Source organism: Opisthocomus hoazin, chromosome 9 (assembly GCF_030867145.1).
Source record: "Opisthocomus hoazin isolate bOpiHoa1 chromosome 9, bOpiHoa1.hap1, whole genome shotgun sequence".
Taxonomy (NCBI): Eukaryota; Metazoa; Chordata; class Aves; order Opisthocomiformes; family Opisthocomidae; genus Opisthocomus; species Opisthocomus hoazin.
The window spans coordinates 17,076,904-17,102,402 of record NC_134422.1 but is presented as its reverse complement, the minus strand read 5'-3'; the positions used below and the strand labels follow the sequence as shown (position 1 = coordinate 17,102,402).

At 44.4% G+C, this 25,499-nt stretch overlaps 1 protein-coding gene and 1 long non-coding RNA gene across 3 annotated transcripts in view; one reads left to right on the top strand and one right to left on the bottom strand.

Moving 5' to 3' along the window:
- Positions 1-10,839, top strand: part of LOC142362377 (uncharacterized) — a 15,534-nt gene extending 4,695 nt beyond the window's left edge. Inside the window, exons 2-3 of the long non-coding RNA XR_012765015.1 lie at positions 2,513-2,634; positions 10,756-10,839. This is a non-coding gene — a long non-coding RNA (uncharacterized LOC142362377). The remainder of the gene's footprint in view (positions 1-2,512; positions 2,635-10,755) is intronic.
- Positions 10,668-25,499, bottom strand: TMEM169 (transmembrane protein 169). 2 transcript variants are annotated; one of them, XM_075430331.1, is made up of 3 exons: positions 25,385-25,499; positions 13,119-13,571; positions 10,668-11,425 (listed from the first exon to the last, which is right to left on the bottom strand). In XM_075430331.1, exons 2-3 carry the CDS (start codon positions 13,420-13,422, stop codon positions 10,803-10,805), a joined length of 927 nt encoding a protein of 308 aa, XP_075286446.1. In that variant the 5' UTR covers positions 13,423-13,571; positions 25,385-25,499; the 3' UTR covers positions 10,668-10,802. The 2 variants fall into 2 exon arrangements, with proteins under 2 accessions (XP_075286446.1, XP_075286445.1); XM_075430330.1 differs by having other exon boundaries at positions 13,119-13,553.

Below are 25,499 nucleotides of genomic sequence, written 5' to 3'. Positions count from 1 at the left end.
ACTACTTGTTCCTGCTAGTGTTAATTATGTTGCTGCCTGATTGCAGGTGACCTTTGTAAATTAGCAGTCTTCCGCAGCTGTCAATTATTTAACTAGCTCAAAAGGCAGAAGCATATGCTGTGAGTCCAAAGGTTTCAGCCCAGCCAAAACCCATGTAGCTGTCAGGAGGAGTCTATATAATGAAATTTTATTTCTTTAATGTATTTTTCTTTAAGAAGCAAAGAGGATATTGAAGTTGTGAAAGTCCAGCTCCAAAAGGTGAGGAAATTCTAACATTATAGCTTCTCTTACAATCTTATCACAGAATCACAGAATAGTAGGGGTTGGAAGGGACCTCTGTGGGTCATCTAGTCCAACCCCCCTGCCGAAGCAGGGTCACCTACAGCAGGCCGCACAAGATCTTGTCCAGGCGGGTCTTGAATATCTCCAGAGAAGGAGACTCCACAACCTCCCTGGGCAGCCTGTTCCAGTGCTCCGTCACCCTCAGAGGGAAGAAGTTCTTCCTCATGTTCAGACGGAACTTCCTGTGCCTCAGTTTGTGCCCATTGCCCCTTGTCCTGTCGCTGGGCACCACTGAAAAGAGCTTGGCCCCATCCTCCTGACACCCACCCTTCAGATATTTGTAGGCATTTATAAGGTCCCCTCGCAGCCTTCTCTTCTTCAGGCTGAACAAGCCCAGTTCCCTCAACCTCTCCTCGTAGTGGAGATGCTCCAGTCCCCTCACCATCCTTGTAGCCCTCCGCTGGACTCTCTCCAGTAGCTCTTCATCCTTCTTGAACTGGGGAGCCCAGAACTGGACACAGTACTCCAGATGAGGCCTCACCAGGGCAGTGTAGAGGGGAAGGAGAACCTCCCTTGTCCTGCTGGCCACACTCTTGATGCATCCCAGGATCCCATTGGCTTTCTTGGCAGCCAGGGCACACTGCTGGCTCATGGTTAACCTGTCGTCCACCAGGACACCCAGGTCCCTCTCCGCAGAGCTGCTCTCCAGCAGGTCCACCCCAAGCCTGTACTGGTGCATGAGGTTGTTCCTCCCCAGGTGCAGGACCCTGCACTTGCCCTTGTTGAACCTCATCAGGTTCCTCTCTGCCCAGCTTTCCAGCCTATCCAGGTCACGCTGAATGGCAGCACAGCCTTCTGGTGTATCTACCACACCTCCCAGTTTGGTGTCGTCAGCAAACTTGCTGAGGGTACATTCTAACTCTTCATCCAGGTCGTTGATGAAGAAGTTAAACAAGACTGGGCCCAGTACTGACCCCTGGGGGATACCACTTGTTACCAGCCTCCAACTAGACCCAGCGCCGCTGATGACAACCCTCTGAGTTCTGCCATTCAGCCAGTTCTCTATCCACTTCACCGACCACTCATCCAGCCCACACTTCCTCAGCTTCCCTAGGAGGATATCATGGGAGACTGTGTCGAAAGCCTTGCTGAAGTCCAGGTAGACAACATCTACGGCTCTCCCTTCGTCTACCCAGCCAGTCATGTCATCGTAGAAAGCTATCAGATTGGTCAGGCATGATTTCCCCTTGGTGAATCCTTGCTGACTACTCCTGATAACCTATCTAAGTACTTTATGTCTGTATATTATGATACAGGTTCAACTACAGGAGCAGGTACTTCTTTGTCCCGCTATGCTACAGTCTCTTTCAATACATATGGGGATAATCTTAGGGCTGGCCGTTCACTAAAGGAGTCATAATACCCTTGCCTCATTTGTTACAAAAATTGGAAGATATAGAGCAAAAGAGTGACATTTTAAGAATAAAATTCTCTGATTTTGTTCAGCAGGTTGCCTGTGCTCTGATTTACAGATCACTGAAACCCAAGTCTCTTACCAATAGGCACTGGTTATGTGAGTCACATTTTCTTAACCCACAGTTTGAGATAAATCAGATCTGCCTATGTGCTGAGCCCTTACAGGTGTTCATGAAAGAAGCTTCACTTTCAACACAGAAAATGCCTTTTTTATGCTAAATGTTCTGAGAAAATCAGCTGTAAGGCATCTCAGAGGGGCACTGAGACTGCATAGACATTTGTAGCTTTTAAAATCCTTGTGCCTTTGTTGCTGTACATAAGTTTATTGGCATTTATGTCACATGCTCTTGCAAAAAATGAAAGTATGTGAAGTACTTGCATGTTAGAGTGGTATGTATTATTAAGAGATTGCTTTGCTCAATCTGTGCAAATGGGTTTTGGCCACTCTTTGAAATACAAGGGCAAAACAAAATGCTGGATTGGCTTCTCATTGAATGCTTCCACATGGCCCCTTGTGTAAGCCTGGGATGCCAGAGGAAGAATAGCATGAAGTCCTGTGGTTGAAGAGTGCTTCAGATCGCATACCTATGAGGAACGGGAAAGGAGGGATTAATTTTACATGAATATATTAAAAATTGACATGATGTAACTTCTTGGTATTTGCCATTGCACTTTCACGATACGTAGACTTCTTTGTATGCATTTCGAAGACAGAAAAAAATTACTGCAGTAGGCTTTTTTCCCCGTTTTCCAGTTTAGCCACTGGAGGGCAACATGATCCCAGTCACCTGGGCAGAGGAAGTGCTACAGCCTGCGGAATTGGGTAGCGTGCAGCCAGCAAGCACCACCAAACTGCGGAGAAATTTCTGCATACAGGTATGGCAGAAACCAGACAATAACAAAAATACAATTTAAGAAAATATTTTTCCATTGTACTTTTTTTGGAAGGTAGATTTTAAAATTTCTTCCTACGTCCAAAATAGATTAAGCTGGATTTCTGTTTAGGATGGTGTTTTCATGAGTTCTAAATCCATGGATTAGCCAAAGGTTTTCTGAAGGAGATGATGTGAGGCCCACTCAGCCTGGTATCACAAAAGGAGAAATATTTCCTTCTGCTAAGTAACTGAAAACCTGGCACATGTTTCTACTCTTGAAATAACTCTGGCAGACTTTTCTGGATTAGTTGTTAAATCCATTATAACAGTTTATTTCTTTATTACATTTTAGAGGACTATCAGCAGTGTAGGGTCTGATTTTCTTTAAAATTAATAAAAATAGTTTGGCTCAACTGAACTCTAGAGCACCTGGGTTCTTGCAGAGGACCAGAGAGTTCGTGTCAGATATGCTGACGTTGAGGAAAGCAACAGCCCAGCAAGAGAGTAGCAAATAGTGTTTGAAAAAAGTTAAAGCTAGTGTTTTAGGAAAAGGTAATAAGTACAAAGCAGATGCCAATAAAATGAAATGGCACTTTGGAAACTGGGGGGAAATGCAGACTGCATTATAGGGCAGCAAAACAATGTTTTGCCAAGATGTTTTGTATTGGCTACTGCTGTTCCAGATTGGGCTGTTGCAGAAGCAGAATCTCATCCATCTTGTTCTCCGCATACTCTTGGTTTCACAGTCTTTCTCTCCATCTTGCCTCTCTCTGTGCGGTAAGTCTTTGTTTGCAGCCATTAGCAATCCAGCTGTGGTTTTGGCATCTCTGGAAAGTGCTTTCATGCAGCGGGATTGTTCTGGACAAGCTAGCTAGGATCACTCACTGCGTGAAGGATTTGTTTTGTGGATGCGCAAGGATAAGCCTTTAGTATCCTCCCCTCACCAGCATCATGCATGTGTGCATGCACGCACACACACACGTGCTGGCTCATGGTCCAATTTAATCCTCATAGCACAGGGATTTGTTCCTTATCCATCTGACCAGCCTGCGGGAGGGGATGGGGAGAGTCTTCAGCTGCCAAACTTGGCTCTTTCCGAGCTGAGAGAAAGGATCTCATTTTAAATCCCTGTTCGTTTGCCTGCACCGGGAAGTAAATTGAAATCAGACTGAAAGGGTGGAAGTTTGGATCTTTAGAAAAACATCAGCCTTGTCACGCTTTAAAAATGGAGCATTGCAAACAGGGAGGATGAGACGTCATATTTTAAAGCTTTTAATTCTTGTGAGTTCCCAGTTTGTACAGCTTTGGGTGACAAAGCAGCAGTGTGAAGGAGAGAGCTGCTAGTTGAGAGGAAAAAAGAAGGGATTAAGTTTGGTTTTTATTTGCATAAACTGATGCTAACCCATGACACTGGCAAATATGTGACAGTGTCAGATGTAGAGGCAGGAGAAGAATAATTACACATTTTCCCTGTCAGTTATTTTTTGCAGGAATTCCTTGGAGGGAAAGGAGTCATCAAGATAACTGCTGATTTCTGCAAGGTTTTTGTACTAGACAAGGCAGACATTCAAATTTTTATAACTTTCTATTGAAATAGAAAAAGAGATTTGATTTTAGGGTGGAATTGGAGCCTCAGAGCAATCCTGCTGTAATCGTGGGGTGGGCTGAAGTCACCACCACCACATGAAACTCTTGCCTTAGAGCCTGTTGCAATATCAGATTTCATCGCTTCAGCAATGTGTAGTCACATTGTGGAGGAGTCAGTATTATTATCTGCTTTTAGTCACTAAAGGTAGCTCTCTGCCAACATGTTTGGTGAGAACTGAGATGTCATTTAGCAATGACACTGTATGTGCCCTGGGATGATACTGCTTACTGTATGAAATATTTAACTTTGTTTTTTTTAATACATGCAGATACTAGGAATTATTTCTGCTAATTTCTTAAGTCACAGGGGAGCTCATTTGAATAAATTAATGAAGGTTAAAATTGCATGTGCTTATTAATTCTGCATGCAACTTTTACATGGTTAAAATGTTAAGGAAAATCTCCATTATGATGGAAGGATATTCTAGTAATTGCCTGTAACTGAAAGGGCAGCTCTCTACAAATACATTTCAATACATCATAGTGAAAGACATTAAAAGACGATGCTTCCATAGTTTAGGACAAGTAATGTATTTTACAAAGAAAGACTGACTAAATGGCAGGCTCTCCTTAGGCCAGCTACCCCAGGAGCTATTGGATTCATGCCCAGCATTGGCACTGTGAAAGCCATTCAGTTTACTTACGATATTTGGGGTTGTTAGGATCGCAAGTGCATGTGATTTAGATAACCAGGCTAGAATAAATGAAGCTACATTTTTCTTATATCACAATGAGCCAGTTTGCTGTTATTTTGTAGTAGAAATAATTGATTCACTTACCTTATCACTGTAGAAGCAGAAAGAATTTGGCATATATATGAAGATAGTCAAAGACACCTTGAAATACTTTGATCTTAATATATTGTTACTGATGGAGGAACTTGCAATAAACCAAGCCCTGAGGGAACATGTTGCCTAGGAGGTGGATTTTTATCCTATTTGCCAGGCAGAACATACTCTAAAATCCACTAGTTATCTTTTTTATGTTGTGAAGTTAAATTTCTGGCTTAAAGAAATGGTTGGGAAAAGGAGCCCTACGACAGGGAGATCACATCTGGGCAGAAACTTTTTATCTTAGAGAGCTTCAGGTCACATTCATCCATGGCATATCTAATTTCAGTGGATGCAAAGCACAACAGATTTTAGCTGCTCTGGTTTTTGGGGGAAGGCTTTATGTCTTAGCTCACTAAAAGCAAGGGCATTTTTTTAATGCAGGGACAAACACATTGTTAGCCTGACTCAAGTGTTCTCTTTATTTTACCACTTCCTGACAGACTTCAGCTACCATGTAATGACAAGAAATTAGGGAGACTGAAATTTAAAGGAACTGGGTGACCAGGGAGGATCCAGGAGAGCCCCTCAAGCCTTGTTTCTCTGGGCTGCCTGTTCAAATGCAGCCACACTTCACCCGTTTACATGAAAGGATGCTCAGGGGGCTTTTTGAACCCTGTGGCAATTTACGCTGTTACCAAACACACAACCACAAACCCTCTCTCATCATTAAGTGGCTGCCTGTTGGAAGAGAAATCACGCTTTAGTAGTTAAGACAGGCAAACATGGTGTCCCTTCTAATTCACCCAATTAATTGAAAAGTTGTGTTTCCAAGTGGATTAGCCCCTTCTTATGGGTAGTGGTATTTGGAAAAGGTCTGAATTTGCTTCAACCTCTCTCTTTTTTTGTGAGTTCCCATTTCCATACAGGGAATCAATTTGGATGGACTAATCTACTCAGAAATCAATCCGCGTTAATCTAACTGCCTTCACATCAATAAGTCTTTGGAAAGAAGCAGGAAGGGCATTGATCCCACAGATAATTCACTGCCTGGGACAAAAAGGGCTTGCATAAGTTTTGAGCAAAACTGTGTCCATCACAGGGCAGGAATGTGGACTGTGCATCCTTATTTTCTCTTTCTAGCGTAAGTGCATGCTTCAGTGTGCAAGAGCAGACTGGAGTGGCTTTTCTTAACTAGTGGTTGCAGCTTTGAAAAGGTGTCCATGGGGGTGGCCACATGGGTCCATGGAGCAGCCCCTGCTGATAGTCTCAGTGAGGAATTGCAGGATCCTGGCCTCAGGATTCAAAGCACTGGCCCGAGGGATTAGAAAGGTGAATTCAAGAGACTAATTGTGGTTAAAGCACAGTTCATGCTGTGACTGTTTCAGTTCTCAGAGAAACTGAATGGAATGGATGAGTCAGCAGGCAGGATTAGCACCTTCTTTCCCCTGGTGAAATACATGGCGCAGTCATACAGGTGTGTTTTGCGTGGTGCAAAGGTCTGCAACAGGAGTGTCTCCCGCTGATAACCATTATCTTATAAAATTATTACCTTGTACCTCAAAGGTAAGAACTGCAGAAGCTAATGAGCTAATTCTTTGGGCCCACTGCCTCCATCCCACCCTGCCACGTCAGGAAGCTGAGTGCCTTTCACCAGGTTCTTCACTGGAGGTGGGAAGTCATCCCCCACGCAGGGACTCCTGTTCCCTTGGCAATGTTTGCAGCAGGCATCACACAAAGAGCACCTTCCTGGTATTTCCAGCTGTTGTGCTGGACATGGCACTGCCAGTCTGAGGAAATCCGGTGCAGGTAGCCTTTCGGCTCAAAGAACTGAAGCTGTGCTAGCCCTCACCTAGGAATTTCATTTGGGTTTTCCAAAGATACACATCTCCTTCTTAGAAGAAAATGCCAAATAAGTGTCTGCCCTGTGCTAGCAGGAGGTTAGGACTGTAGTAAGACCATGTGGGAGAGCACTGAGGATGTCATTTGATATTTAGACACCTCAGAGAACTGTACTGGTGGATTCTCCTTTGACTTATCATAACAGAGACATGTCTGGAGTACTTAGCAGTTGTAAGAAATCTTCCCCAGCACTGCTGAAAATAGCAGCTCCAAGTTACAGACACACAGACCATATTTGTAGTTAGATGTACTTCCTATTTTGGTATGGAAGTGTGTCCCTCCCTATAGATGCTTGGGGCTAAAGCTGAACAGATACCCAGTGAGTGAAATTAGATCAAAAAGTTTTCATTTGTGCGCTATGAAGTAAAACCAAAGAAGAACCCAGAGATATGACAGTTCTGGATAGGCATGTGTTAACAACAGGTAAAAATGAGACCCATTTCGGACACACTTTAAAGTGGGTCTTCAAAGATAATGACTTGTAATCAATTATCAGCATAGAATGAGTGTGTCCATCCCACAGCACTGTTTTTAATGCAGTCAAGCAGAAGCATGAAAGCAACACTCTTCTAAAGCAACGTGCATCTTTATTCTCCACCCAGGCCAGCAAGGATGGGAAAAGGGAATGCAATTAAAAATAACAATCAGCAAACACACATTATCTTTACTTAAAAAAACCCATTCAGACTAGAGCAGCCAGAAACACACTCAACAATCAGAATAACTGCAATTCCCTACAGTTTGACAGTGGCACATAAGCAGAAGTTACTTGTGAGTTTCTGAAAGCAAGGGTAGAACACGACAAAAACTTGTGCTTTTTTGTTACAAGTGATTATGATTATATATTTTGCAGCAGGCAAACCACTCTGGGGGATAATGGGCAAGAGAGAAAGCTATCCAGTGGTGTTTTGAGAGAAGTTTGAATAAAACTTCTACAAATAGCACCAGAACTAACCCCAAGCTTAAACGAGCCCCCCACCAAAATCAATGGCAGAAGACCCTGAAGAGGCAAGCTTGGTTAAGTATAAAGAAGTAGAAAACACACGACGGATTGTTCCAGTATATCACCGAAAAGGTGGCCTCCAAACCCCAAAGCACAGCTGCCATGGCAGAGGGAGGGTAATATGACTTCTCTGATACTCCTTTGTGTTTACACAGCAGTAAGAGGCACAGATTTGGTTTACGTCTCCACTCTGGCAGGCTGTCTGCAATCCTGAAAGCAAATCCTGCAGCTCAGCAGACATTTCACACGGCTGTATTCTGTAACCAGCTAGTATTTATCATTCAAGCCCTCTGTAAGTGAAGGCTCTTTGTGCTTCTGACCCCAGCCTTTCGTCTAGCCTTGAGCAGCTGCTGTTTGGCAGCCACAGCTGAATCGGGTTTTCTCCCTCTGCAGCAATGCATGCTTGCCAGTCGTCTTTCCCCCAAACCCACTTGTTTGCTGCATGTTGGGGCCAAGATACACAATCCGCTCCTTTCACGCCAGCGGTGTTCCTCTAGGCGAAGCGTGAGAATGCTGCCAGAGGGCCTTCCTTCCCATTAATGCTTGTTAAGCACCACTTCTTCCCACCCTCCAGCCATGTGGGAGCCTGTGATTTCCATGTGGAGGAGTGTTAAGCAGAGTGGCTGCGCTGGGTCACTACAGACTGCCAGCACTGGCATGACTTATCCTCAGTTTCTGTATTAATTCAGAGGCATATCAAGCTCCTTGACTGAAAGAGCCCCATGAAAGGCATTTTGCTGCTTGAACCAGTCCCAGCGGTATGTCAGCCCTTTGAACCCACTGAATTACCGGCCATTGCTTTACAGGTTGGGGTCTTTTTTTTTTTTTTTTTTTTTTCCTGGAAGCTGGTCATTGCCTTTAAAGACTTTTCCAGTAAAAACTGAAAGCTGTGCATCAGGAAGCAGTGAATACAGCCTGGCTGTACCTGTAAAGTGTGGGGCCAAGCCTGCTCTTGATATTTGGCTTGTACACCATTCACACTGTTAATCCTCAAGCCAGCGCTAAGAGGCTGCTTTGGCTGCGCCTCCCAGAAGGGGATGGACCAAGGATGCAGCAGAGATTTTACTTATTTCTCAGTGTCAGCCTAGAGCATCAGCTGGACTTGTTTATACATCACAGGTTCCCAGATGTCCAAACCAGGCCAGCCAGTCAGTGTAGTCTTAACCCTATCCTTGAACTGCAACACGAAGCGTTAGTTCCTGTGAAATCCAGTGTCTGAACGCTGCTTTACCATCCTAAAACTAGAGCAACACCCCCCCCGCCCCCCCCGGGAGGAAGACTGGGGAAGTGAAACTTCTGTACAGACATGAGTGCCTGTGCACTACAAAATATCTACCTACACACATGCAAATGGTGGGCTCCTCTGGACTGAGGCTGAGCCATACTTTCTAGCAGCACCAGCTGAACTAGAGCACTCAGAAAATTATGTTTCAGACGTCTAACTCAGTCCTCATTAGAGTCCATTATACCTCTCTCTTATTTTCCTCGTGTCCTTCATAGGCCAAAACTCCAACAGTCAATCCAGGAAGAGAACTTTTCTGCTAGTCATTTTTTTTCAAGAGCAAATTATAATTTCTCCAGCTTATGGTGGCCACCTCAGTCTAGTCTGGGAGCCCACTAAGATGCCACGCAAGGTCCCAAAAGGAGGGAAACCAATTATGAAAATGAGACATGAGGGCAGGAGGATGTATAATCCATTGCTCTTCCATATAATTAACCAGGAAGTGTGTGTGGGATGCGGATTTCCGGAGCTGAGGCACTACTGCAGTTTGCACTGGCATGAACAGACACAGGCTCAGGGATGCCCCCATTCTGAAAGGGAAAGTCCAGCAGCTCTTCTGTAAGAGCAACTTGAAAAATGCAATGACGGTTTTAGTGAGACCTTCCCATCCCAAGCACCTTCCACTCCACTTCCCTAAATACAGGTGCCACCAGCCTGCACTTGCATTGCAGTGACAGGCAAACTGATCAGCTTTCCTCAGAGCAGACGTTTCCTCCCTATAATGCAAGTTTGCACTGCATGCTGTGTACGAGTCCCATAGCCCACTCCCTCCTAGCAGTGTACCTATCAAGAGACTAAACGCAGTTGTGTCCCAAGCACCGATCTGTGCACCCACAGTCTCCTGAGGGTGCTTGGTGACAGGCCCATCAGGTCCCTACGCACCACGTTAGAGAGCAAGCCCTATCTTCCATCATGTGATGGGTGTGTTTCAGGTCAGCGTAGAGCTCACGTGCCTTTGTTGTAGGCTATGCTGTCCTCTCCCAGTGAAAGGCTGGGCACAACTATTGCTGTGGTCTATTTATCAAACTCTTGACAGTGTCTAAGCAGTTAGCCTACCTGGAATGTTTGCTGCACTTGTCGGAAGGACTGGAAAAGGACCCTTTCTAGGAAAACCACAGGAACATCATGTTTTGCAATTTAGCCTTCACCTCTGAATTATTTCCTAGCTCTTGAAGGTCATCCCCTGAGTAGAGAAGTCTTTTCATTGAGTCAACAGGTCACTGTTAATGTCCCATTCCCCAAAAGTAATGTTTAACTTTACAGAAGTGGACTTTTCAGCATATATCTCTGCAACCCCACAAACAGCCGAAGCCCCACAGACCTGGATTTTCTCACCATTCCCGGAAGTTGTAATTAGCTAAAACAGATGACAAATCCTTGGAGAGCCATGCACCTCCCCACCCAGCCCATGTGAAGCTAGCACGCTTGCATTCTGTGACATTTAAAGAGCACTCCCAGCCCAATATTTTATTCATTAAGTTTCTGTTTAAATATATATATATATGTGTTATTTTCTAGGTGAGAACCACTCACATATGACCAAAATAGTCAGCCAGGACAAAGGCTCAGACTGCCGAGGTCTCAACCCCCTGCGCAGAGCTCTTGCCAGAGAGACTACCTGAGATATTGTCAGAATCTAGCAGCTCGACAATGCTGTATGGAGAACAATCTTCCAAACCCAGCTTGCTGCAGAGCCAGCCACAGAAGCCCTTCTCCATATCCCTAACAGCATGCCACCAGTACCCAAAGGACCATGCTACCTGGGCCACAGCCGAGTAGAGGCCTAGGGAAAAAGACACAACCATAATTATAATTGGGTAGAAGATGATCAAAAAGGGACAAAATGTGATTTTGTGCCAGAAGGTCCTCTCTTCATTGTACACCAAGAAGATGTTGTACCATGTAATGGTTCCATAGTAGAATGAAACCACGAAGGACACTACAAAAATGATGGGGAGGCAGATGATGGTCCAGAGGACGACGTGTGGTCCTCTGTCCAGCCCAACATCACATTTCTTCTTCTTCTCAGGTACGTCCTTTTTAGGAGGTTCCTTTGACTTAGCCAGTTCCTGCAGCTCTTTGTCCGTTAGTGTGACATGGATGTCCACCATCTGCCCCTTCTTCTTTCCCCTGGTGATTGTTCCAGTCAAGGTGACATATCGGCTGTCTAAAGGCATGTTCCAGACACCTAGAAATACAGATAAACTCATCTACATTACATTTATCTTCTTTACAGACTATTTTGCATAAATCCCCAAAGACCCCAAAGACAATTAGGTAGTGCATATGGAGTTATAGTTAAATTTTAAAAAGACAGAATGCAAGAAGCAATGCAGTATAAAGAAGATTATCACAGAAGAAAATGGAAGAAGAGCTAATGAGGGAGAAGACGGGAATTCCAGATGACAAAAATTACAAGGCAGAAGACTCCAGCATCTGCACTGTGGACAATATGTGAAGGGAAAGTGCTGCAGGAGTATATGAGAAAGAGATGAGACAGAGTAACTGAATAAAAAATGGTATGCCTGCTTTCTCTGGTACAATCATGGATTTATTCCTGGACAGCGTGGACGCTTGAGGTGAATTAGATAAATATGACTTGTTGTTGTTCTGGAATAAGCACATCCACACATGGAGTTATACTTGAATAACTAATATTTCACTTTACATTTGTACTGTATCTCAATGCAAATTAATCTTCAAAGTTTAGAAAATCTTTACAAACTCTCATATAATTATATTTGCATTTTGAGGGAACAACAAAGGCACCAAACAGCAGTATGGGGATATGGGTTAAAATAACAAACAGACTGCCTTAGCTTCCGAGTGACATTGGTTTAGGATGGTACCTGCAGTGGTACTGGCCATAAACTCTTCCATGGGGCTAAAATATGCTTCCTCCTTGTTTTAATTCTGACTAGCTTGGAAGGAGTTCTTCAGAGGCTCTTAAAAGGAGGCTGAACAGTTTGAAGTGGCCCACAAAAATAGGAAGGCAGCAGATAAGCCATGAGGATAGGGCTTGGGATCATGAGGGAATCTGGTGCGGGTGATGGACCAGGAGCATGCATTTGCCTTTAAGCCCCTCTCAGCCTGCCCTGTTGACTCACAAGAGGATTCATCATAGGACCTGCCTCCCACACTTCTCCCCTGCAGGGGTATCCAGGACAGACACCAGAAGTGAAAGCAGCTCCAAGATGCCCCACGATGACCTTGCCAGCCAAATAATCAAGCTTAAAGAGGAAGCTGTGCTGAGAATATGCAAACAGAAGGCAACAGCAAACCTTAGACAACGAGTAAAACTCCTTATCACAGGTAGAGCCACTAAATCCATCTGCTTTCATCCTTTCGCTTAACATGCAGTTGTTTTAGGCATGGACAGGGGCTTGATCACAGCATCATTGGCTTGAAGCATGCTCAGCATTTTTATGGATCAACCCCAGCCCAGCCAGCATATACATTTCAAACCGAGAGTGCAGCAACAACAAACCTCTACAAAGAACGGCAGGAGACACCCCAAATCAGCCTGTAATACTGTTTTATTTCGGAGTGTTTTCACATACCACAGAATCACAGAATGTTCGGGGCTGGAAGGGACCTCTGTGGGTCATCTAGTCCAACCCTCCTGCCGAAGCAGGGTCACCTACAGCAGGCTGCACAGGACCGCATCCAGGCAGGTCTTGAATATCTCCAGAGAAGGAGAATCCACAACCTCCCTGGGCAGCCTGTTCCAGTGCTCCGTCACCCTTGGAGTGAAGAATATTAACTCAAGCTCTCCTTGCCTGCAGTCTTGGAGAGGGCTGGTCCCCCAGACACTTCCATTTTCAGTGCATGCTGGAATCAATAAAAGTTTATGGAAAGTGGGTGTTCCCAGGAATACATACCATCTGCCGTGGACTGACCCAGGAACTTGGAGCCTTCCTCAGAGCTCCTCTCCCCTCCTTCTTCATCCACCTGTTCTTCTTCCACCTTATTCTCGTTCTCTGACCGATACACTATTATTGACTCAGGACGAGACTCTTTCTTCTTCTTTTTCCTCCGGTCCATAGTGGCTTCCCCATCAAAGGTGACAGTGGTTGCCACAGCCCTTCTCACAGAGCCACGGTGAGGGCTCTGGCCTCCAGACTTGCTCTCCTTCCGCACGGTCTCCTCCACTCCACTGCTGCTCTCAAGCACCTCGCTTGGCATCTTGTAGCACTTGTTTCCAATCTAACAGCTCCTGCACTTAGAAGTCATTGATTCGACAACAGTCCCATGGATGCTTTGTTTTGGTTAGATGTCCCACTGCTGACATCCAAACTATGCACTCCATTCCCAGCCTAAAATGAGAGAGAAGACTGAAGAAGTGTCTTTTTATTACCAAGCAGAAAAAATTGCCAGAATGTTCCAACAAAGGGTCACTTTCAACTGGTTTAAATGTCACCTGAAGATCCTTATTACTGTCTTGAACATCAATTTTATTAATTACATGCATACATGTTTTGTAATATCACCTAATTCTGATTCTCAGGTTCCAATTTTAAATATAACAAACCAAAGCTACTGGAAAAGGAAAGAGTATTAACATTTATAAGAAGAGATTAAACAAGCACCGCTTACTGGGTGATTTTAACATTCCTCTGCAATACTGGAAGCAAACAGAAGACAATACAAGACAATACAGACATGCACAAGAATGAAGAAGTAAAACCATAGAAGAAAAAGAAATTCACTGATTTAAGGGACTGGCCTAGATTAGAGACAACTGCAGCAGGAACACTGTGCTTGTCCCGCATTACAACAGCTATATTGGTGCCAGCCTTTCTCATTTTGAGTGTCTTCTGATTTACCATTGCAAGGATATTACAAAAAGTAATCAAATGATGTCACAATGAATGATGTTTCAAACCTTACCAATTTAGCATTATGTAGTGCTGTCAAACCTTAAAAATATAGTATACACAATGGATTTAAAGTAAAATTGCTGTTAAGGTAACTTCACTGGGGAGGGAATTGGAAATCACAGCAAAGTCTTCTGATTGTGCAGGGAAAACCACCCAAATCTTTACAGATCTTTGTAACAAATATAAGGGTTCAGTTTTTTACTCCTCATTCAAGCAAAATTAACAGCAATATGAAGTGGCACTGTTATCTGTGGGAAAGCTGCCTAAGTAAAAAACACGTAATTAAACATGCATTGAGGCAGACAGATTCTGCTCCATGAATGTGGAAGACAGGATTAATGGTTCTCAGATTTCATAACGTTTAAGAAACTGACTGTGCCAAATATTCATGAAGTATTTAGGTACAAATTTGAATACACTGAATAACATTTTAACAACTCTGAAGAACTTTGTTAAACATTTACATGAACATTTATATTTAAAAGAATGCACATGGCCAGTAATGAAGCTTCTACCTAGTATCTGAGTCATCTCTTAAACAGGAAACTAAGAAACACAGTTGTCATAATTTATAGCCCACACAATGCTGGGGAAATTGTTTTACTTGAACAGATGCTAGAAAAAAGTTGAGCATTTTTAGATTTGGCAGTATGCTTCTGGTCTTCCCACAAATGCAAGATTTTGCTGGTTTGTTTTGAAATTTGTTGCAGAACTGTAGATCAACTCTTTATCCCTCTTACACTCACACATACACACAACTTGTAACTGTGTTGCTTTAACACCTAAGACTGTGGCCAGTTGGCTCTATGTGGCTTTTAAGTACTCAACAATTCAGATTATTTTTTGCATTACAGAAAATAAATCTTCCTTGGTGAGCAGAAGACACATAAAATGGAATCCAGAAAATCAAGATTCAGCATACCCCAGAAACCAGACTACTTCTAAATCACTGGGCAGGGAATATCTCAGCTAGCTCTGCAGCATGGCTGGGAACAGACTGTTTAGATTGTCATCTGAGTTCACACCTGCCATGCAAAAATGTATGCCTAAATTTGCAGACATACTGGAAAACAGCTCTGTAAAATACTAAATTTACTGCATCTACTCTCCCTTCACTGCGGTGTCAAGTGTTGCACTTTAGAACTACCTAGAAGCAGCTCGGTTTAAATATTGGAGGGTTAGACTAGATGACCCACAGAGGTCCCTTCCAACCCCTACTATTCTGTGATTCCACTGTTGATCAAGAGAAGCAAGAAGAGGGGCAGTGATGGTGAATGCCCTAGTCTGGTGTACCAAATAAGCGTGGTTCAGTGTGGTGGTTGGTTGAGATCACTGCCTGTGCATTCTCCTCCCATCCCAAAGTCCAACCTCAACAGAGACCGGAGCGAAAACAAGAAGGGAAATTTTCCCAGTGATGTTTGGGTCTCTGGGAAAAGCACCTCATCACCTCCACCCTCCAAAAAAAACTCATAAATGAGCTAACGAGAAGCAATTCCTCAATACAGTTCTTGTACCTTGTCTGCCTGAGGAAGATGGCCTTTACATCTGTTTGGAAGCAGCATGCAGATAGGCAGTTTTCCACATAACATAAAAGAGGAATGGGATATACAAGAAACTTCACAGTGAAATCTCATGCTTTGGTTTCCACTTCCCCCTTTTAACTTCAAAGCAAACCATCCACTGACTTCAGAGACAGCAAGCTCTGGCTCTTAACGTGTTAAAGTTGGCAGGACTCCGAGATCTCTTCACATCCACTGGAATTCATGTAAGCTTTCATTCAGTGTTTTTTAACAATGCCTTTAAAGGGAAATGGAATAAATTTATTCTATGGAATAAACTCACTCTTTATAGTAAATTCATCCAGGAAGTACAATAAGCTCTAACATTTTTCTCTGAGGATCAACAATAAAACTTCATGTTTTGCATCTATGAAATCCTAACATCACCTGATTGAGCCTAATGAGCCCCTGAGACAACAGTGAGACTACCATCCCAGAGCTGGTGAAAAGAAAGCAGGCCTGGAGCCACGGAGAAGCCAAAAGCATCACTGCTGGGATGATCTACTAAAAGTCTGGATACATGGAAGTTGATTTGGGATTAGATTCCCAAAGTTCCTGGCTGTAGTTCCACTCTCAGTCCCTACTGCCTTGAAAAGGGGACGACTTGCCAGTAACATTTAAAAATAACGCACAGCTATACAGGTAAAGATTGGTGGTTGGGTTTTTTTTTTCTTAAAGTTTATCCAGGTGTGACCTTGGTTAAACTCACAGTAGATGATAAGCTATTCTCAGTTCTCGGTGTGGTGCCAAAGCCTGGAGGACTAGTCAACCTTGACTATATGAGGAGGAGCAAGGTGATGTCACTTTTGAATCTGGCACGGATAGGCAGTGGAAATCTGTGTCCAGTTCTTGTGCTCACCTTCTGCTCAGGTGGGATGCTGATTAATGACCAGAAGATGCCTATCATTCCTGAGTTATCTGCTGTGTCTGACGTTCCCACCCCACTACAGCAGCTGTTGCCACCGTGAGTTACCACCAGGACTAGAAACACCTCAACAACAGGGTTATGAAGTGGTGGCAGCTCAGTTTCTTCTTCTCTTGGTCCTGAGCTGAGAAGAGGGGAGGGGAGGGGTAATGTGGGGCAAGCCCCTCAGAAGCGCCATTGCTCTGACTGGGTCAGAGCCCTTGGGCTAAGGAAGTGAAGGAGCCCAGATTATTCTGTTTAAGGCACAAGGTGGTAAAATCTGATGTCAGTCTGTCTACATCAAAAACAAAAACATGGTGAAGAAGATCCCTCTGATCCAGCAGAGGAGGATGCAGTAAGATAAAAAGCAGAAAGGAAGAAATACAGGGCAGATGTTACGTAGGTGTTTTAACTAAGTGGGTAGGTGTCACTTGATATACATCATGAAGGGCTGTGGAGAGTCGTCCCGTCACTGGAACCTTCCGAATCTGAACTGGGTATCTTGGCAGCAGTTTGCTCACCAGTACTTGACAGGAAGAGGTGTTAATGTGGGCTCGTATTAGGGAGCAGTCAGACTGAAATATCACAAAGAGTCCTTCTGATCTTCAGCCTCTTTTCACAGTAGCTGTTTATCCTTTTCTCATCTGTTTCTGCCAATGGAACAGCTGGGATACCCTCTATCACTTGGTCCAGACCTGAACACAGCACTTCCAAACACGACCATCATCAGCCCCACATCCCACAGGGATGCTGGTGAATCAAGCAGGTCCATGCCTCAGTCTCATTTTTCCTGAGAATATTTTCTGCACAGTTGTGAACAAAAAATGGGCTTTTGCAGAAGTCACAGCAGTGTACACAAAGCTTATTTTTTTCTCTCTTCCTTTTCTTTACGTCTTGTAAGAACAAGACCAGCCCTCAGTACTACACAGCTGTCCACAGCACCAACTCTTTCAGCCAATACACCGAGATCTTCACCTCTTAAAAGCCTGCAGAGCTGAAGCATGACAATTGCTGTGCATCTAATGTTAGTGATGTCTCCCACATGTGAGCACAGGGGCAGACAGGAATCTAAAAACTGTCCATGGGAGGGAAGGAAAAGAAATGGTCAAATTTTAGAGATAGCAGGGAGCAGTTTATTAGCCAAACAATTTGTTATTAATCTCCATGTGAAAACAGATGGAGAACCCTGGGGAGGTGGCTTTGCAAAAACACTCTGTAGAGGAATTTTTAGAACCACAGTCTTCTGTTACTATGCAGGAAAGATGCTGCTGCTTACACTTCCCATGACAGCATTGTCTTTGACACACAAAACAGGAGCCCAAAAGCTTGGCTTGCACCATTTAGGTCAAAGGAAGTTTTTTCCACTGGTTTTCAGGGCTTGATCCTGCTGCTAACAGAAGAGAAATTATCCGGTTTGAATGCAGACAGGAAGGAAGAGCCTTTCCGCAAGCTAATAAAATCCTTGATCTTAAATCCCTGCTACAGCACAAGCAACCTTTTTATGACTGCTCAGAGCAGACATGAGAGGAAAAAATGTAGACGGTAAGCAGTGAGGAGCATCAATTTTTATTTTTATAGTCACACAAAATGTGCAACACATAAGAAGAACTGGCACTGTGTCTTCACTCACATCATGCAGGGGTTATCTGCAGAAACAAAAAACAACCTGTGCTTTAGAAGCACTGTGAGTTACCAAGAATAGGGAAGAGACAAGGGAAAATCTACCCCAGAGACCTACCTTGAGAGAGAGCTCCCCAGCCACGGATTCTCCTTTCCCTGCTTATTTTACTCCATAGCCTCCCCATCCCCAATCCCTTCTCCACCCCAGCCTGCCTCCAATTTTGTGCATGTGCATATGTATGTTTCTGAGGATGCGTGTTACCCAAAGCATTATTTCCAATCCCTAGTATTTTTAAAGGGGGTTATCTGCTGGCAGATTGTACAGATGAAAAATAGATGGTATCAGATGCATCCAGGACAAATCTGTCTGTCACCAGTCTATCATGCTATGACAAAATGCACTGATCTAATGCAGGATATGCAGCCCCAGACCCTAAAAAAACATGTGGCAAGACCTATGTAAGAAAGCACATCTAATTCAGACCTTATGCTGGGAGAGGGCCAAACAGTAGAGCTCCCTCCACAGCTTTGGATCTGTTTTAAATACCTAGATGACTTCATATGATCTTTCACACATGCACCCTCACCATACCCTGCTGAAACAAAGGACAATGTCTGTTTCATGGTGAAATAGCTCAAACTACATTATGCAGTTACTTCAATCTAGCAAATACTCAAGGCTGTAATGAATGACGTATTAGCAGGCGAGGGAAGAACAGCCCCTCCTTATCAGTACTAGTGTCTGTGCAGTTTGCAGTGAGCTTGACAGGGGGATTTATTTCACTGAAAATAACCTTTTTGCATTTTAAAAGCCAGACAGATTCCCTCATCAGGTTCACGATGCAGCAACCCCTAGAGGAAAGAATGTCTAAGGAAGGGGAGAAAAACTACCCTTCATGGAGTGGCCCACTGGGAGGCTGCATTAAGTGTGTGTAACAACAGCAAGAGGCACAACGAGAAACATCCACCTATGCCATCCCAGCAAGGTAGGAGAAAGCAAACACTCATCAGTCACACCCATCTTTCCTTCCCTGCTTAATCCACAAGCTTCAAAGCACTTTCATTTCTTGGAGACAGACAGGAAAAATGACCGTGCTCTGGGTGTACATCTGAGCAGAAACAGACCTCAAGCTGGACTGTTGAAAGCAGAAGACGGCACTGAGCACCAGAGCAGAGGGGATAACACCATAAGATGACTCATGTCACCAAAAACTTTATGAGTATTTGCTAATCAAGCCCCCTACTCCATGCCTTCCCCTCAGGAGCAGAGGGTGCTAAAAGCTCAAGCTGCAAGCGAAAGGAGGAGCAGGCAAGCAACATAACCTCTGTGCAGGCAAGTGCCAACAGACCTGAGTCTGCCCAGTCCTTCTGATCTGTCACGGGCACATGGCTCCTGCCTGTCAGCAGGCACGACTACTGCCAGCACTGCCCCATGCTAACGCTGCTGAGCAGCCTCTGGACCAGTCCTACTGGCACCACGAGCCAAACCTGCGTTGGCCAGCACGGGCTGACCAGCACTGCAGCAAGACTACGTGCTTGAGTGTGGATTAAGGGCTTGCTGGCTCCTGGTGCCATGCTGAGCGACTCAGGCCCCTTGCACTCCCTGCCATCCTTCCGTGAGACACCCAAACGCTTCCTGACAGATACAGCCAAAACAACAAAAAAGTAGTGAAGAGAGGCATTTCACAATATCACTAAATTGTTTCTGGATGACATTTTCAGAGGATTTTTTTTAAAGTCAAGGGCATTTTACAGAGTATCTGTTTTATGAATCAGTTCTTTTTATTTTCCTCTGCTGTTCTGTAACTTTTCCAAATGTCACAGAATAATAACTGCTGTGTAGATCAGTATTACTGAAGGCTGGAAAACAGCATATGAGAATAGCTGTGCATTTTCATTTTATATTAAATTAAATGCCTAATCGATTTTCTTGCATACCAACTTTTTCAAAGTCCCCAAACTGCACAGTTCTACCTTTTTTAAGAGTGAAAGCCTGCAGTGCTGTCTCTCCATTGTGTCCCCACTTCTTTGTCCACACTGCTAGAAGAAAGAGAAATTGAGACAAAGGACTCAAAGCTTCCCATTGCCTCCATAGGGATGAGATCTGTTTCTTTATTATACTATGCTAAAAATGTCAATGAATGGCACATGCACACTAGCTTTTAAAGAGAACCAAGGCTTTAACAGGAAAATTACTTGGAAATAGACGTTAGTTCGAAATCCTTAAAGCAATCCAAGTGGTTTAGATAGGAATCTTGAATAAACTTAACAGATGTCCTTAAATCTTGTAGGAAAAAATGATAAATTGGAGACAAGCTCGTTCTCTTCTCCTGCTCCACCCCTCCCTTCTGCGTTTGCCAAAGCTGGCCATCCTGCACCCTGCAACAGCAGGTGCCCACTGTAATTCCCACCCCATCCACCAGGTCACTGCTGGATTACAAGGTACCATAGGAACAGCTGAACCAAATGGGTCCCGTCAACTCAAGCCCAGCATCCTGCTTCCACAGCAGCGCACTTAGGCTGGGATCAGGGGTACCATCTATTTTATTGGTATAACACCTGATCCAACCTCAGTTTGAAGCCTTTATATTAAGTGAGACTGGAAGATGCACTAGGAGCTTGCTCTACACGTCAAAACCGTGTTGTGCTTCCTCTAAGCATCCAAGCAGATGCCTAGAAAAAAGTAACAACAGAGAAAGCAGGTAGTACATGACAACAAAGTTTTGAGCCTCTTACCTCCCTTCCCAGAGAGCAGAAAAAACACCTTCTACACAGTCTATACCCACGCACATACACAAGTAAGAAATGCTGGGCATTGCTATGTCTGAAGACCACAGAGCCGTGAAGCACCAATGGTGGGTGTGAAGCACTTGTACTAATGCAAGACAGCACTGTCCTAGCTACCTAGAGACTGGGCTGGCAGGTGATTACTTCAGTAAAGGATTGCAACACCTCCATTTCCCTTCCTCGGGAAATCATGCAGTGCTCTCATCAGGATGTTTTAATGCAGACTCTTGCCTGAACTTTACAATAACTTAAAACTAGGACCTCAGGCTTTTTTCCCTTCCCTTCCTACTGAGAAGACACCTGACCATCTTGATCTCCCCTCCTTTCCTGCCCTGCTCTGTGCTGGCAAGATCAAGCACCCAAGTGCTTTACTCAGACAAAATGAGGAGACACCACACAGAAATACCTGCAATTAGAAAGCAAGAAGCTGCAGCCATGCAGCCCAGTGGAAAACACAGCCAATTGTAAATCCAGTCTGGAAAGGATTATCTGAAAAAAACAAACTACCCTGTGGTTTTTGTTTAGGCAAGATATTTGAGGGCTTCATATCAGAGCTTTATCCGAGCTACACCCAGCTACAGCCCAGAGCTGCTGAAGAGCCAAACGGCACAGAGACACACCTGGAAGATTCCCCTGGGAGCGATTCAGGACTGCTTAATGCATTGCACAGTAAATATAATCTGTATCTCGAGCAGCAGGAATTAGTTGGCTCAAGGGACTCTTGATTGGATACAAGTGCAGATACAGATCCATGATGCCAGGTTATTAAAAATGCAGCACTTTCAATTGCAGAGAAGTGAATGCTTCAGTATCATTATTATGGTATTAGTAGGGGGTGTGATTATTTAGGAAATCTGGCTACGTACCAGCACCACCACAAACTCTGCTCTGAGTGGGGTGTCTGTCTTTGGTATCTCCTGTATTTTTTTTAATCACTGGAATGAAATTCCTAGAGCTAATGACGAAAGGTTGTCAAATCCTGATTATTTCCTAATCAGACTGAAATCCTCTGAGATACTACCGAGAGTAAAGTACTTTTCTAGAGGGGAAGTCCCTAAAGAGATAAATCGACCAGAGAGCCTGACCATCAGCTGAGGATGACCAGGAGGCATTCTGACATGGAAACCAGAAGCCATGAAACAGAAAGGCTCTCACTTGCCACTGAGAGATGATGAAAGGAAAAACAGCCACAGGAGAGAATGCACAGACCCGAGGTGAAAGTGGCAGGGATTTCCAAAGAGGCCTTTTGCGTAATCCCACAGAAATGTCCAGAGAGGTAAGGAAACAGAAACACCGGTTTTTCACTGGGTTGTGGCTCATTCCAGGCATTTCGGGGGGAAGAAATTATTCTTGTTACACTTGGTGCAATTTGGTATCCCAGGAGAAGAAAGATATGAACCTGGAGCATCCATAAGAGTGGTGTTGTGAGAAAGAAGAGGCTACTGGAGTGCAAGTCTGATTTTTTCTGAAGGCTAACTAGCAGAAACCCTCTGTCAGAAATCATCCTTGACCTTAGAAGTTTTATTTCTGGCACTGAGATGCTTTTCATCAAATCTCCTCTGCTCTCACCTTCTTGTGAGCCTGCTGGCCCCAGGGATACCTCTCCCACGGACGTTTCTCTTCTGTTTGGAGCCATCTGTTTTCTCACATCAGGTTTGTATTTAACAGCTCTGAGACCTTCCCCCTTGCCAACATGGATTATGAGCTGAAAACCCCTGAAGGACAGCAGACTATAAGGAATTATTAAGGCAGTATGTATCACTGCCAGGATTTTTAAAGCATAGCAGTGTGCTGGACTGGCAGATGTCATCAGCTGAATAGCTGAGCCATAGGTTGGCAAAGCACAAAATCAGCTTTTGACAAAAGTAGCCTTTTCTGAAAACACAGAGTTTCCTATTCATCTCAACAAATTGAACTAATTCATTCAAAGCTAAGGCACAATCTGGGAGCTGTCCTGAAACAGGAAATCTAGTTTTTTCTATTCAATCTATAAATAAAAAAGTAGATGTTGAAGAATGACATGCGCTAATCCCAAAACTCTGAAGGGGCTGACAACTGGAAAAAAAAGCCAATGAATACTTTTTCATAAATGTGTCATTTTGATTTTTGAATGGTTAATATTTTCAGGGATCGATATACGAAGGAAAAAATATGCAGATGTTTTTTATCTTCAAAAAATGAAAATGAAGACTCTGAGGCTTTAAATGCAGATTTATTTTCTTCCAAATGCAAGCTGACACATACTGAAAACATAAATAAAAAATCAGTTGTCTGACTGACACTATTTCCTACCACATAAAAATTAAGAATCTGAACATTAAATTTACAGAATAACATAAATATGTAAGAAGAGCCTTCTGCTTACTGAATTTACCGCTATAGCTGCATGTAGTGACAGACCAACATGTTTTAATGCTACCAATAGAAGAAAATGAACATTCCTTTGCGAATAAGAAAGTACAAGCGTAGAAGATTAAAATTGATTTCAGTTAATAAGATTTTCTTCTTTTCAGCTTAAATAATTATGAATTTTCAGCCACTGGAGTAAAATCGATTCACACAAAGGTACACTTTGAATCCTTGGTTCAAAGGCAACCCACATGATAGTGAATAGAAGCCACTGCCTTGCTGAAAACATGTGAGCATCGGTTATCTCAGCTCTGTTCTTTGTGGATAGATTTTGCATCAGAAGGGGCTGCCCTCCTTTCAATGCCAAGGAATTGATGTCTCCTTTTCTTACCTCCTTACTCTCCAGTCTTTATGCCTTTCCCCTTTCTCCTCCCACCCATCACTCACAGAACCTTAACTCGTGTTGAGCCCGTATGCATGGCATTTCTATGGCTATTGAGAAATTCTGAAAAGCAAGCAATTTATCCTGATAGGTAAGAAAAATAATTTGATAATGCTTTCCAGGAAGAACACTGAAATCAGGCAAGTCATATGAGCAGAGAGGCCCACCGGATTTTCCTTGGTGGCCTGCAGATCAATCAGGATGGCAGGCAGGTTGGAAGACGAAGATCCAGTTCACTAGCACAGATGAGTGCTTCTCCTCGGGCTTAATTAATGATCACTCTGATACGGCATGCCTAAGATATGTAGGGCAGCCAGAGACAGTTAATGGGGATCTGTGGAGTCTTCAGATTGTGGAAGATAATTGAACAGGGAAAAAAAGATTCTTGCAGTGTCACCCACAGTGCTTCACATTTTGTGCCCAGAAAGTAATATTGTGCTTTAAAATATTAAAGTATTCTGCAAACATTAACCCACCCGGAAGGCAGCTTTGTCTAACGGTTGCCTCACTGGCGGAAGTCACCATGCAGAAGTCCATTCTCGTCTTGTCACCCTTTGCTGAACAAGTCTGGACACACCATTAACTTCTCCACACCTCCCCTTCCCTGCACTTAAAAGGATGGCATACAGCTTCCTCTGAAACCCACTGAACTTCAGGACAGAGGTGTTATCTTACAATTGTCTCTGATTTAAAGCACTAAACCTTAGAACATAATTCGGGAAAAGTCAATAAATCCGTTTAACAAATGAGAAAACCAAAACAGACTCAATAATTCTCCCGCTTTACTTCTATGTGTCTTTTTTACATTTTTTTCTCATTCTATTCTCACATTAGCCATCTCCCCTAAGGCAAAAACAACAGGACAAAACTGAGGTATACCTTCAAACATCTCTTCTATTGACAAAGACAGAGGAGATGCCTGGAAAGACATGGAACATGCACACACACGCTCCTGGGCACATCAGTGCTGGCTCAAATCACCTGCAACAGACAAAGCTGCTCTGTCCCTTCACTCTGGGATCGAAAGGTAAATGATGTTGGCTGTCCTCTGTGCCAACGGAGTAACTAGTACTGAGCTTAGTGAGGGCGATTTTAAGTGGAAAAAAAAAACCAAATACCAAACGGCATTTTAGCACACAGTGGCTAAGTTGGAGACACGGCAAACGGTATCACCTCACGGCCTCAGCCGCCACGGCCGCTTCCCGGCGAAGCCCACGCCTGGAGCCAGGACTCTCGCCCGCGGGTCCTCAGCAGGGGAACCCGGGCAGCTCCCTCTGTCATGTCCGACACCGTCGGAGCACCACACCGACTCCTCCTGGCTGGGGCTCCGCTCCCGGCCTCCCGAGGGGGGCTTCCCGCCTCGCCGTGGAAGGTGACCCGAAACGGTGCAGAAAAACACGGACCCCCCTCCCTTTAAAGCAGATGAGACCACGGGGGGGTGCAGGCGGGCTTCAGGAGAGGCTCCAGCAGGCAGAGGCGAGCCCCGGGCACCAGGACGGTACCTCAGGAACCGAGCCCTCCCAGGCGCTGGACCCGCGGCCAGCGGTCTCTCCGCTGCGGGGACAGACCCGGGCGCTACCGAGCCGCGGATAACCGCCCCCCTTACCTGCCGCCCGCGGGGTCCCGGAGCCGCGCCGTGCCGCAGGACTGGGGAGCGACCCGGCTCGCCGGGACCCCGGGTGCCGCCGCCCGCTCTCTGTCCCCGGCGCTGAGGCCGGGCG

Bases quoted from the DNA above. Each gene is read 5' to 3' on its own strand.
- TMEM169 (XM_075430331.1), bottom strand. From the start codon at position 13,422: ATGCCAAGCGAGGTGCTTGAGAGCAGCAGTGGAGTGGAGGAGACCGTG. The intron at 11,426-13,118 runs GTATGTATTCCT...CTGTATTTCTAG, and splicing joins GGGTCAGTCCACGGCAGATG to GTGTCTGGAACATGCCTTTA.